At 39.2% G+C, this 12995-nt stretch overlaps 1 protein-coding gene across 1 annotated transcript; it reads right to left on the bottom strand.

Annotated features, from left to right (window-relative positions):
- Positions 1-1160: 1160 nt before the first annotated feature.
- Positions 1161-12764, bottom strand: LOC135107504 (ionotropic receptor 21a-like). The gene is made up of 11 exons (XM_064017452.1): positions 9959-12764; positions 9064-9209; positions 8763-8856; positions 7367-7519; positions 6667-6814; positions 6339-6490; positions 5780-5931; positions 3737-4046; positions 3349-3507; positions 2824-2973; positions 1161-1577 (listed from the first exon to the last, which is right to left on the bottom strand). Exons 1-11 carry the CDS (start codon positions 10448-10450, stop codon positions 1404-1406), a joined length of 2130 nt encoding a protein of 709 aa, XP_063873522.1. The 5' UTR covers positions 10451-12764; the 3' UTR covers positions 1161-1403.
- Between the last annotated feature and the right edge of the window lie 231 nt (positions 12765-12995).

Genomic DNA, 12995 nt, shown 5'->3' with positions numbered 1-12995 from the left:
AGATTATCTAAAAAGTCAGTAAATATGTGTGTGGCCCCTAATTTGTGAATACAAATCACAGTAAGTAGAATGTCAGACTGCTTCCTTGTTAGTTCATTATAGGCCAGAGGTAAAATCTATCATGGCTAAGAAGAACACGTAAACTCTTAAATAGGCATGTATTAGTACAGATTCCCATCATTGTTCCATTGTAGGTAAATCGTATCAGTCAAATGTTTCGTCCTGTAAGAGGGTACTTGAGGCGGTGGATAACGATGATGACTGTGATGTGATATATCTTCATTTCAACAACACTTTTGGTAGAGATCCCCCCATCAAAGATTATTAAATAAGATCCAAGGTCATGCAATAGACGACAAATGAATTTTCACCAGATAAAAGCTTGGTTTACTTGTTAAGAGCAAATAGTAAAGAAAACACCCAAGAGGGTTGTTGTTATTTCCAGCGCCAGGCCCCCCTGTGCTGGGTCAGCAGTAGTTTTTCATGTAAACACAGGCCTCTCGCCTGCATCTGGTACCCTCTCACAGCTCATGTGCGCGCCCACAGGCGCGTGAGTGCTTGTGCGTGGGTGCATGTGGGTATGTGTGTGATTGCTTGGGTGTAGGTACGTGTGTTTGAGTGTTTGGAGCGTAACAATCAGCATCAATGTTCTTGAATCAGGGATGAGTAACGGCATCAGTAAATTCTGCCGACGACGCCAAAGTAGGACGAATAGTCCGGTAAGTGCATGATGCTCCAAGTCTGTACAAAGAAGGATAAGTAAGATATCCAGATACTGAACACCTTATCAGAATAAGTTGTAGCACCCAAAGTTATATTCAGTGGCAAGGAATAGGGTACGTGGTGATAAAGTAGATGTATAGAAATGGGTTAAAAGGATTCAACAAAGGAAATCTAAATTAAATTCTAGTCAAGAAACGAGTTTGATATTTTGCGAATGGTTATACACTATTCAAATTCAGATTTAAAAAGGATATATAAGAAATCAAATAGGACTGTAGATACGTGAAAAATAAACAAGAACGTAAGTGTGCAGGGATTTAATTGTCTAAAGAGAATATGCATAATAATGTAATTTTATTTGTCGCATTCTGTATTAGAAAAAAAATTTCAAGCTTCATAAAATCACAGAATGTTTGTCAGAATAGAGTATAAAAGAATTAAAGAGTATAGAAGTAGATTAGTAACTAAAGATCATTTTAACCTCTTAAAAGTTATGTTTTGTAACTTGATGAAAATATTCTAATAGTATCCTAGATATAATCGATTTGATGATGTGCTACTGAAGGCGATACAAATTATTTGCGTTTGTTTGCATTTGTCGAACAGTAAATTTCAAGAAGTTTGCTGATTTGCGGCTTATGTAAAATATGAGTTTGCAGATTTGCTTTTTCAGAAATGGATTACTCTTGAGAGGCGTCTCTTGGAAACGAGATTCGTTCCCCTAGGAAGGAAAACGCGGCCAGCAAGAATCCCACCAGGAGGATGAGGAAGATGCCCTGCATGTGGTCCAAGTTAAGTGCAGTGAGAGTGTCCTCCTCCACCTCCCCTTCATCCTTGTCAGCGGCTTTGTTCCTCTGTAGGTTACATAGTAATGCTTTATTAAAAAAAAAATAATAATTGTAAGACCGTTTGTACTTTGTTTTTTTGTTTCCATGTTTACATTTTCAGACACTGTACGAGTATGCGCAACACTAACATATACAAGGTGGGTGGAAAGTAACTCCCTAATTTATATTGTTGAGAAACACTTTCAATTTCCTTTAATTAAAAAAAAAAAAAGTTATATAAAAAGAAAGATTTTAGTAGTATATTTTATTCAAAATTCGATATGGGCTCCAGATTCTGGAGTCGCCCAGAAATCGCGTTCATTGATTTCAGCAGGAACCCTAGTGGGATGGAAGACATAACTTTCCGTATTCTCCCTTCAACCTCTTCCAGTCTTTGGTTTGGTACGGTAGATTACTTCTTTTAACTAACCCCAAAGAAAGAAGACACAGGGTTAAGTCAGGCTCCTGGCAGGTCACTCATACGGACCACGACGACACAACCATCTCCCGGCCAAGCGGGCATCCAACCATTCACGGATGATAAGAGCAAAATGTAGAGGAGTGGCCATCTTGCATGAAAATCACATCTTCAATGTTCTTCCAAGTTCTGATAACTAGTAGGTGGCGTCCCCTTTACTTTATTGCTCTTGTCATTCGTGAATGGTTGGATGCTCACTTCCTCAGGAGAGTTCCTGCTGAAATCAGTGAACACGATATATATATATATATATATATATATATATATATATATATATATATATATATATATATATATATATATATATATATATATATATATATATATAAGAGAACAAGTCATTCCAAGTCGTTAATATTCTATGGTTAGATGCTTTTAACGCCATGATTCAGAAGTTAGAGGCCATTTAAATGTGAACGAGCGAGAGGGAGGGATGGTATCTTCTTCTGATGGGAACTCCGAGGTTAGTGTTGGAGTCACTATTTTTATTTTTAATCTTGAGTGAAAGGTGTACATGTTTTAGGTGCATGTAGTGTTGTGTGAAGGAAGAGAGTTGTTTTTAGAGGGCAGACTGTGACTGTCTCCCTGTGTTAAACGACACAAAAGGAAACAATGAGAGAGGTCATAGCTGAGGCAAAAGGAAGTTTTCAGCATCCACTTAGGCTAGTGCTTGTAAGACTTTCGTGACAGTAATTATATCGTTTTGGCAAATGTCTATTGCCTCGTTCTCATTGTCTGCACAATGCACTCTCCTCATTGAATATCTAAACTAACGTAGCATTTGCTTTCACGGACCTCATTGGAGGCAGCCATTCTCAAGGAGGTTTCAAAAGAGTGACGAATAAGCCCGCTCTGCTGAAGCCAATTTATCACTTCGTCCACCTTCTGCTTGAGCGGAGTGCGGCGCTGCAGTCCCATTGCGATATAATGAGGTGCGAAACACTCCTGCGATCGGAAAAGATGACATTTTTATTCATATAAAACATAATCACAGGAATCTAAGATTCTCTCTCTCTCTCTCTCTCTCTCTCTCTCTCTCTCTCTCTCTCTCTCTCTCTCTCTCTCTCTCTCTCTCTCTCTCTCTCTCTCTCTCTCTCTCTCTCTCTCTCTCTCTCTATCTATATATATATATATATATATATATATATATATATATATATATATATATATATATATATATATATATATATATATATATATATATATATATATATATATATATATATATTTTTTTTTTTTTTTTTTTTTTTTTTTTTTTTTTTTTTTTCTCTCTGTGTCTGGTCTCTTTTGGCATTGGTAGTGGACCGGAAATTTTCCTACCTGCATCATTCTAGTGCGGGAGACGCCGCCTTTGATGAACTTCGTTTGAGCCACGAACTCAACAAAACCTTGATTTTCCAGAAAAACCGCTCTTCCCATCAGTACTTGTCGCAGAGCGTCCTCTTTCGACCCTACTGTTTTATAATTGTCAGCTAAAACCTGGAGAGAGGTATATATATATATATATATATATATATATATATATATATATATATATATATATATATATATATATATATATATATATATATATATATATATATATATATTACGTTTCATTACCTAAAAATGAATGACTATTGTTACATGTACAGATAGTCTTGAGTCATCAGAGCAAGTACAGTGAGCTTGAGACATGTGTTAGACATAAAGGTGTGCAAGAAATTACTTTGACATTAGGATCGCTCGCCTCCACCAGTAATTTTTTGAAGATATCGCCCACACCGACCACATCGAGATTTGAGTCACCCAACTCCCTTATAGTCTGGATGGAGGCGGGAAGTTTGTTGACCAGCAGGAAGGCGATCAGGTTAGTGCAGTAGGCAATGGTCAGGATCATGGTATACAACCACAAGAAGGAAACCAGCACCTGCGTACTACCCCGACTTGGAGGATGCACTTGTGTCTCTCGTAGGTGGAGGCCGTATGTGTCGAGCCAAGAAGAGGCCAGGGAAGGTCTTGCGTCCGTGAAGCCATCACTGAAATCACGCTGCGTTTTTACTTAACACTTTTGCCATATATATATATATATATATATACTCGTATATATATATATATATATATATATATATATATATATATATATATATATATATATATATATATATATATATATATATATATATATATATATATATATATATATATATATATATACACACACACACACACACACACACACAGTTCCTCGACGACAGCTAACACTTAGGAAGAAATAGTATAGTCATTTACTGTATTCTGCGTATTACTGAATATATTCATTAGAGACATGCATGCGATCAGCTGTTAAATAACTATTTTGAAATCTTACTTGGATACTATTAACAGTGAGCTAAATAAGTGTTAATTTTTAATGTCTTTGATCTCTCCTTCCTTGTAAATCAACTGTTTTCATTATTTTGGCACAGTGAGTTTGCAGGCTTTCTCCATTAGGATTTTTCCAGCGTTTTTAACGTGACAATAGTGGTAGAAGATGGCAAGAGATGCAACACTGCGGCGATAAGAGAGAGGCTGAAGAAAGTCAGTTAGAGAAGAGGAGTTGATAAGACGAAATGCTTTTGATTCCACACTATCTAAAAGAGAGGCTAATATGAAATGTAAATACATTTACACCATATATTGTTCTTGGAGTGATTTCATTATATACTTTTAAACAATGGTTTTTGGCTAGATGACTTTACGCCTCCCTTCCCCTGTATAGATTCTCTCCTGGCAAAGCGCCGCTCCCTCACACGGTCCGAAAACCACTTATCTAGTTAACTGTTCTTTTGATCTTAATAACTGCATACCTCCCCTCCTCCTGCGGCCTCGCCGTACAAGACTTTTCACTTTCTCTCACTCCTATTCTGTCCACCTCTCTAATGCAAGAGAGTATTCTCAATCATTCCTCCCTTTCTCTGGTAAACTCTGGAACTCCCTGCCTTCTTCTGTATTTCCTCCTTCCAATGACGTGAACTTTTTCAAGAGGGAGACTTCAAGACACTTATCTATGTTATCTGATTTTTCTATCTGGCATCTTTATGGGAGCTGGCATTCAATTGGGCCCTTTTTTTTCCCCCTTGGACAGTCGCCATCCTACAATAAAAAAAAAAAAAATGAACTCGAAATATTATGTACGTATGTGCCATGCTTTCAAGTTTGAAAATTAGTTAATGAAATTGTGGGTATCTAAGTTCATTTCCTTACTGGAGTAAGTGGCTTTATATTTCAGTGCTCTGAGAATTCGAAATATTATATAGGCTACGTGTCATATCTTCATGCTTTATACTAAGTTTATAAAATTGTGCATATAATGGAATCAATAGTTCACTGTATTACATGTCATGTTTTCAAATTCTTGATCTTAACTTCGGAACTGTGCAAGTCTCTTTTTTCTATTTAATTCTACCAATTATAAAAGATCAGTCCTTTTAAAGAAAATGTTTATAAAAAAAATTTTGCCCATAATATATGATTTCTTTAATTTAATTTAGTCCATGGAAAGATTTTTGTTTTCCTAAAGGGTGCTAAGATATAAATTGTAAAAATACATTACTTTGTATAAACAATAAAGTCGGAGGAAGGGGTGTGTGCGAGTCTGTTAGAAGCGACAGGGGGCGTCATGTAAGACAGTTTGAGAAACACTGCACTAGATCAGTTGAAACCAACTGATAATTACTGTATCATAGTATTCAAGATATGAATCATGAAAGTTCACTACAGTCATGCATACCACCATCCCCCTGCCAGGGTCAGGACGTAAAGAAGAGGGCCGGAGACCAGAAGACCAACGAGAATAGCGATCCAAGTACCCCACTGGAAAGGGAATGAAAGAGCCTGCCATCGAGGCAAGGGTGGCTCCGTCCTGGCCAGGAAGCACGACTCCTACGGGTCCACAGAGTCCCATCAGGACACTGATATATTCGTATTGAAAACATGTCTTTAAATTTGGGTCTAGAAGTTCACATGGTTTATTGTCAAGTATAAGTCACGTCTTGATTATAAATATGAAGGGATCGTTTCCGATCAATAAAACTATAAGACTGGTTGATTGATTAATAGGCGCTCCCTCAGAAAAAAAAAAGATAATAATAATAATAATAATTAATCAATCAATCAATAAAATAAACAATAATAAAAAAAAAACAGACTGACTTATACTGAAGACAGACAGACATACAGATATATAAACTGACACTCCTACATAGAAAGATGAAAATTAAAACGTTAAAGAGACAAGATTTCCCCACTACAATGCTCCACTAGATGCGAAGCCGATTGATACCACTGACTTCAAAATCGTAAGGGAGACTGAAATCCACCACCCCAATTCTTCTGTAGGAGAGGAACAGGTTGGCCACGCCCATGTCCGCCTCATCTCGATCCAGCGCTCCCATGAGGCCAGTCCACGATCCGTCTTCATTCTGCCGCCCCCACAGCTCGCCTTCAGACGCGCGTCGTCGTTACGAAGGAGAGACAAACATGCTAGCTGACTGACTAACTGACAGGCGATGAAGGCAACACAGAAAAAAACGAGAAAGTAGCACGTATATCAAGTATTTTTTCTCTCTTTCCTGAATGATCACAAAATTATCATGGCATTAGAGGTTCTTCACATACCATCTGCTGGCTCATCAAATCGCACTGAGAAATTCATGGCGTGGCCGAGGAGTCTAGTGACCGAGATGTCCACGCCGTACCGGAGAGTTATCCCGCCGTTGCCCGCCCGCTGATACATGATGCTCGGCTCCCACTGGAAGGTCACTGTCTAGGGAAAAAATAGTGACCAAAAAAAAAGAAAAAAAAAATAGCCTGTTAGTCACGCTTAAGACGAATAAATAATAGTTAAGTGCATGCACGCACGCACACACACACACACACACACACACACACACACACACACACACACACACACACACACACACACACACACACACAAAAGAAAGAGATAGATTGATTGATATATGAATAGATAGATATACAAATAAACAAATAAATGAATAAGTAGACAAACTGATACATAAGTAAGCAGATAAATTAATAAATAGATAGATAAATTAATAAATGGACAGATATAGATAAATAGGCAGATATATCAGTTTCACCAAGTGTTCTTCTATGCCTCTTAAAAGGTTCAATCCCTCTCACGTTTCAAGTTAGAGAGGGAAGATTAAACTGATTTACGGATGAACATAACAGGTAGAAATAGAAAGGTGTTTCATAAATGGACTGCCGCGTATGGGCCTGACGGCTTCTTACAGCTTCCGTTATTTTCTTATGTTTTTATGTTTACAGTGTTGTGTCCTGAGGCGCCACACACCCTAAGAGTGACGCCACGCAGGTCCGACAGCTTGTCCGGGAAGAAGACAGGGCTGGAAGTGAAGCCGCGTCCACGCCAGGTAGTGAGGGGCCGCATACCCTTGCCCCAGTAGAGCTGATTGGTGTACAGCCGCCACTCGTGCTCCTGACGGGACTGAGGAGACACCAACAAGGCTAGTATTGTGAAATGCTTTGCTCACTCTTTATTACTATTTTCAAAGATAGCAGAGGTTAGTCGGGTTCATATAGGTGTTTGTTCCTATTGATGATTCCTAGTTTAATTATTACTAGATTCATGGAAACATATTTGAAAACCGCTGTAATTTTCTCTTGAGCCTATGTGAGTAGCCGAGATAATTCGCTGAAACTCTTGAGAACGCTTACTAGTGTCACGTACTTTATTTCAAGGCCTCCGACTTCCCTACTTGGAAGTGTGATTTTTAGTGGGTGTGGTTTGGTAATTGTTGCCTTCGTTTTTCTTTTATGACCAGCTTTTTTCCAACATTTAGAGAAAAGTTTGTTAGAAATACATAACTGACTAGGTACTGTCACGACTCTGCGCTAATTGACGCTCGTTAGTGAGCAATGAACGTATTGTTATGCTGTAGTGAAACAGAAGGCAACATCCTCAGACGCAATTACACACAAGTGATGTATCGGATATCAGCCTTCGCATCCGCCTCTGCAGAGCATCCACAGTGAAAATGCAATCCGCGTTATTATCCGCATCCGCGTTTTGGAACAATAAAAGATCCGCATCTATATCCGCAACCGCATTTTCAGATAAAATCTCCTCCTCCGCCTCCGCCTCCGCCTTCGCCTTCGCTCCAAAGAAACGCGGAGGTTGTGGATGTGTGTGTGTGTGTGTGTCTGGAAAGACGAGTGAAGGAGACTAACTGAAAATGTGAAGGAAATTGAACGTCCCAAAGAGAGAGAGAGAGAGAGAGAGAGAGAGAGAGAGAGAGAGAGAGAGAGAGAGAGAGAGAGAGAGAGAGAATCAGAATCAGAATTCTTTATTCTCCTGTTTCTACATGTTTGAAATATAGTATACATGTAACTTTTTTCTATTTATATCTTTCTTCTCTCTTTTTCTTCTCTGCGGAGCATTGTGTCGCAGATATAACACACCCTGTAGTACTGTGATACGTGTAAAAATTATCCACATCCGCAATCGTGGATATGGAAGTGAAAGAAATTCGCAACCACATCTACATCCGCAAATAATGACAATTTAATAACCGCAATTTTATCAGCAACCGCATTTTATGAAGAAGTCTAAAATTTAGCATCCAATACATAATTTATATAAACACCTACATAGTACACATATGATATAAGTATAAAATTTTTTAGGTGATAAATTTAGAGAAAGGAATGACATTTTCGTGTGGCCGCACCTTGACGACTCCAATGAGGTGTTGAGTCTTCCTTCCTTTGTCTGTCCTTGTCATCATGTCGAGTTGTGACACCGACAGCGCCATCACCACGTACCTATGAGCAGCAGCAGTAACAATATCATCACATGAGTGCAACCATCTACTCCACGAAAGAAAACAAATAAACATGTTTGCTTTTAAATATAAAGATAGATAACTGAATGAGACTGAACACACTAGTGGAAATATCATCAATAGTCCTTTTCTTCATGCATTAACATCCTGCCGGCCGTCTCCCTGACCCTTGTTTCCATCCCCTCACCTGCCGTCATAGTCCCACGCGTCCCGGTCAATATCGAGAAAGGAGATAAGCACCTCCAGTCTGTGTAGCAGCATTACGTAGCCGCGGCAACCTGGTGACAGCCACACCAGCTTCTTAAAGTCCTCGGTCTTCTTCACATGAACCACCTGGAACGAGCGGACATACTCTCGGAATTGTTTGCAAGTGTTTAGTTGGGAGTGGTTGTTGATTGCTCGCAGCGGCACACAGAAAAAGGAGACTCGACTAGGAACTGGTGTTTTGCGAGTTACAACAATATTGTTACCCATTCCTTGTTGAATCAAAAGCATTAAAATTGGTGGAAGACATATTCAGATATTAGGAGATGGCTGATGTACATATTTATTATTATTATTATTTATTTTTTAGAAAAATAAGATACATAGAAAGCAGTGAGCAGCGTGTCACACTTTACCAGCGGACAGAATGAAGAAAGAATGACATCACGATAAACTGAATTTTTTTTTTTTTAATACGTAGTAAATTTTGTGCAGTACGTCAAATTCTTAGATGAGAAATATTCTGGAAAAATATTAAATTCAATAACAGAACATGTAATGTGGCGGAGATAAAGATGAATATGAATTCTACATAAACATTTCCTTATTTGTGTCCGTGAACCATCGTATGCCACGTAGGAATAAATAAAAAAAAATTATTGACATTTATAGTGATGCTTGCGCATGAAAATTTATGAAGTCATTCTTCATGACTTATTATGGAAACATTATTGCTAATATTACAATTTGTCAGCAGACTGGTTGTCACGATCAATCAGAGTAAAAGGTATTAGTTACACAGTGCAAGTCTGTTGTATGTGGTGACGATGACTTGCTTGCCTGTGTCAGCTACGTACACTAGGCCCTCTTGTGCTCACCTGTTTCACGTTAGACAGCGACAGGGCGCCCTCAAGCACCCTAGGGTCACTGTAGCCGTCGTCATAAGCCACCACCAGCTCGCAGGTGCTCATCTGCTGCGTCATGGCCGCTACTAGATGGCTAAAGAAGAATAGATCTATCTTGTTCTCTAAGGGTTTATCAAGATAAAAAAATGAAGTTACGTTCTCTTGTACTATCTCCTCAGTCCCAACGAGCGAACTCTTGCTTCTCTTGACGTATTTGTTGACTTTTGGCTTCATTCTGCGATGATTTGGAGGAAACTTACCAAGCTGTGCGTCATCGTGAGAACCCCACGACTTAGTAGCAAAGAGAGCCCCATGTTGCTGGGTAAGGACACCGTCGAAAACTCCTGAATTAGACCGTGTAGTGGGATGAATAACTTGGCTGTTGTGCTTGCTACTCTGTTGGGTTGCCTGGAGACCCGGACATGTCATAATCATGGCCAAAGCAGCAAGGCTCAGAAAGTCCATGATTTTCGCTGAAACAAAAACTTACTTCCATGGAAAATTATTCGTCAGGGATTGGTAAATTATACTTAATAGTTTACAATATGGACCAGCATCTAGTAGTTTCCATAAATATGATTTAATTGGAAAATAAATGAAAGATTAATACAAGCGGACACATCAAACACGGTTTATCATCAAGAAACCATAAGTAATCTCGAAGTGGAAGCTGCGTTATACCGCCTACATAGCATGACAGAATGGACACTGGTGCACTGTTTGGCGTTCATGTGCGGAGGCTTAGGACTTGCAACCATTTGAAAATAGTCCTTAAGTCTTTAAACCCACAAATTGTTAGATTACATGCGTACGTGTGTGTGTGTGTGTGTGTGTGTGTGTGTGTGTGTAAAATATTACCTTCTAGTGTATCGGAGTTCCCCATGACAGGAATTTGTTCACTCTCGAAACAACGCCCTGTAACCCAGAAACTCTATCACACATTCACCTTTTTTTCCTCACTGAACGAGTATTTATCAGTTTCAAGGTAACTTTAACGTCAGGATCCATATATTGAAACGTGCTGGGGTCTCATTAACACTATTTTCTAAGACCACAAAAATTATTAGTCAGATTTCCATGAAAGTTTTTCCTAAACTATCACTAGGATCATAAAAATCCCTTGAAAACTCTATAATAATAATAGCTTCCATTAGATCCTATTAAAAGAAACATAAACGTTTGCGAATACAATCCTATTGTTCCTCGGTGTTCCTCCAGCGTCAGCCTTAGCAATCGTTCACCTGAGTAGAGCCGTCAGGCGTCGATGAGGGTATGGCCTTTGCTTCTCCTTTTCACCTCTTCACAGACTGGTGTTTGACCTTCTCTAAATATCTACCACACGGCTGAATCACTAAGTTACCTTCCGTTGGCCTCCGCGGTTACCACTTTGAATGTCACGTAAATACATCATCCCTGTTCCGTCGACCGCCCTCAACGCCAAACTTCAACAGGAGTACCAGACCTGATGAAACTGTTATCGGCATGTTATTGGCATGAGAGAGAGAGAGAGAGAGAGAGAGAGAGAGAGAGAGAGAGAGAGAGAGAGAGAGAGAGAGAGAGAGAGAATGGATAACGCAGTCTTGCATTACGTAAAACAAAATAAACCATGCAAAACCATTGGTCCAAAACAGACTGTTGTTGCGGTTGGTGGGGAAGGTGTGATTGTGGACACCGGTGTTATCTGATGAAAGGACATGATTACATGCAGGATGAGCACAACTGGTAGTGTGGCGAGAAGGCTGGTGATATACAACCAGCCTACCCTACAAAAGATCATGTCAAGATTTGACACGATCCATCTAACCTAACCTAACTTAACCTAACCTTCCGTGAACGTACGGTAGATCTGTTCCTGGATATCTGAATAAAGAAATTAAAATCAGTATATGAAAACAGTTATTGAACCAGTGAGGGTTCATAATGGTTAACTAGTGAACAGAAGCTTTTGAATTTAATCAGTTATTGAAATGTCTGGTACCGAAGTACCGAAGTGTTCATGTCAAGAACAACGAACCAGATTATTCCCATGTAAAAGAATAACGAACCGAATAATCTTCTTGTAAAGAATAGCGAACCCTGCTGTGAGTGGGTTTGCTAATCTTGACATGATACGGTTAGGTTAGGTAGGGTTGGGTTAGGTTAGGTTTTTTTTTTGTCAAGGGTTTGCTTTTCTTTACATGAAGACATTTGGGTTGACCTTTTCATTACATGAAGATCATTGGGTTCTCTGTTCTTGACATAGAGATGTTGGGTTCGCTAATCTTGACATGATCTCCTACTACTAACTACTAACTCGTGCACTGAACATGGGCCCGGTCAACTGTGACACGAGCGTTAGTCACCTTACCACCAGACCAATACTTGACTCTGGCATGTTTGTGGTGTGCTAGTCTAAGTGAATAATTTGTATTTTGTTATTTAGTTTGGGCGTCTGTGTCTGATTTGGCGAGGTTATAAGATAAAACACTGTTGCGTCCATGAGCAAACCTTTCAGCAAGTGTATGCAGAGCCATCATCCATCACATCAACCTGCTGCTTCAGCTTCTGAATCTTGAGGAGGAAGATGTCCAGCTTTGTCTGTCCCACACACCCCCATTAAAAAATCTAGGTAGGCTGCCTTGTTCACTAATGTTAGGCCTGAAGTTCAGTCCAGCAACACCGTCATGGCTGAGTTGCAGTACAAATGTACAAGTAGTACATTAGGTCTGACGTAAGAACTGCGTAGCGATTCCTGGGTTCACCTGAGAATTGAGGAGGGATCCAGCACAGGTGTGGTTGTATACCTGCCAAAGAGAAAAGCTTCAAAGTGATTTTGCATTTGTCCAGCAATTGAAGAACATTCGCTTAACAGTTGGTCAATATTCTTTATTGTGTTTTGTTTTTTCGGGCACTAATCATGCAGCAATCATGTAGATAAAAAAAATGGATTTCAAGATTGATCGCCTTTGATCGTTCAAATCCTCATACTGAGCAGCTATTAGGAAGATATCGCTGTGGATATTCAACTTCT

Source organism: Scylla paramamosain, chromosome 15, assembly GCF_035594125.1.
Source record: "Scylla paramamosain isolate STU-SP2022 chromosome 15, ASM3559412v1, whole genome shotgun sequence".
Lineage (NCBI taxonomy): Eukaryota > Metazoa > Arthropoda > Malacostraca > Decapoda > Portunidae > Scylla > Scylla paramamosain.
This window is presented reverse-complemented; position numbering and strand designations above follow the sequence as displayed.

What these genes read in the sequence shown, in the direction of transcription:
- LOC135107504 (XM_064017452.1), bottom strand. Translation starts at nt 10,450, where the DNA reads ATGGACTTTCTGAGCCTTGCTGCTTTGGCCATGATTATGACATGTCCG. An exon ending in GCGTGGGACTATGACGGCAG is followed by an intron (nt 8,857 to 9,063) that starts GTGAGGGGATGG and finishes TGCTGCTCATAG; the next exon opens with GTACGTGGTGATGGCGCTGT. An exon ending in ACCTCATTGGAGTCGTCAAG is followed by an intron (nt 7,520 to 8,762) that starts GTGCGGCCACAC and finishes GTGTCTCCTCAG; the next exon opens with TCCCGTCAGGAGCACGAGTG.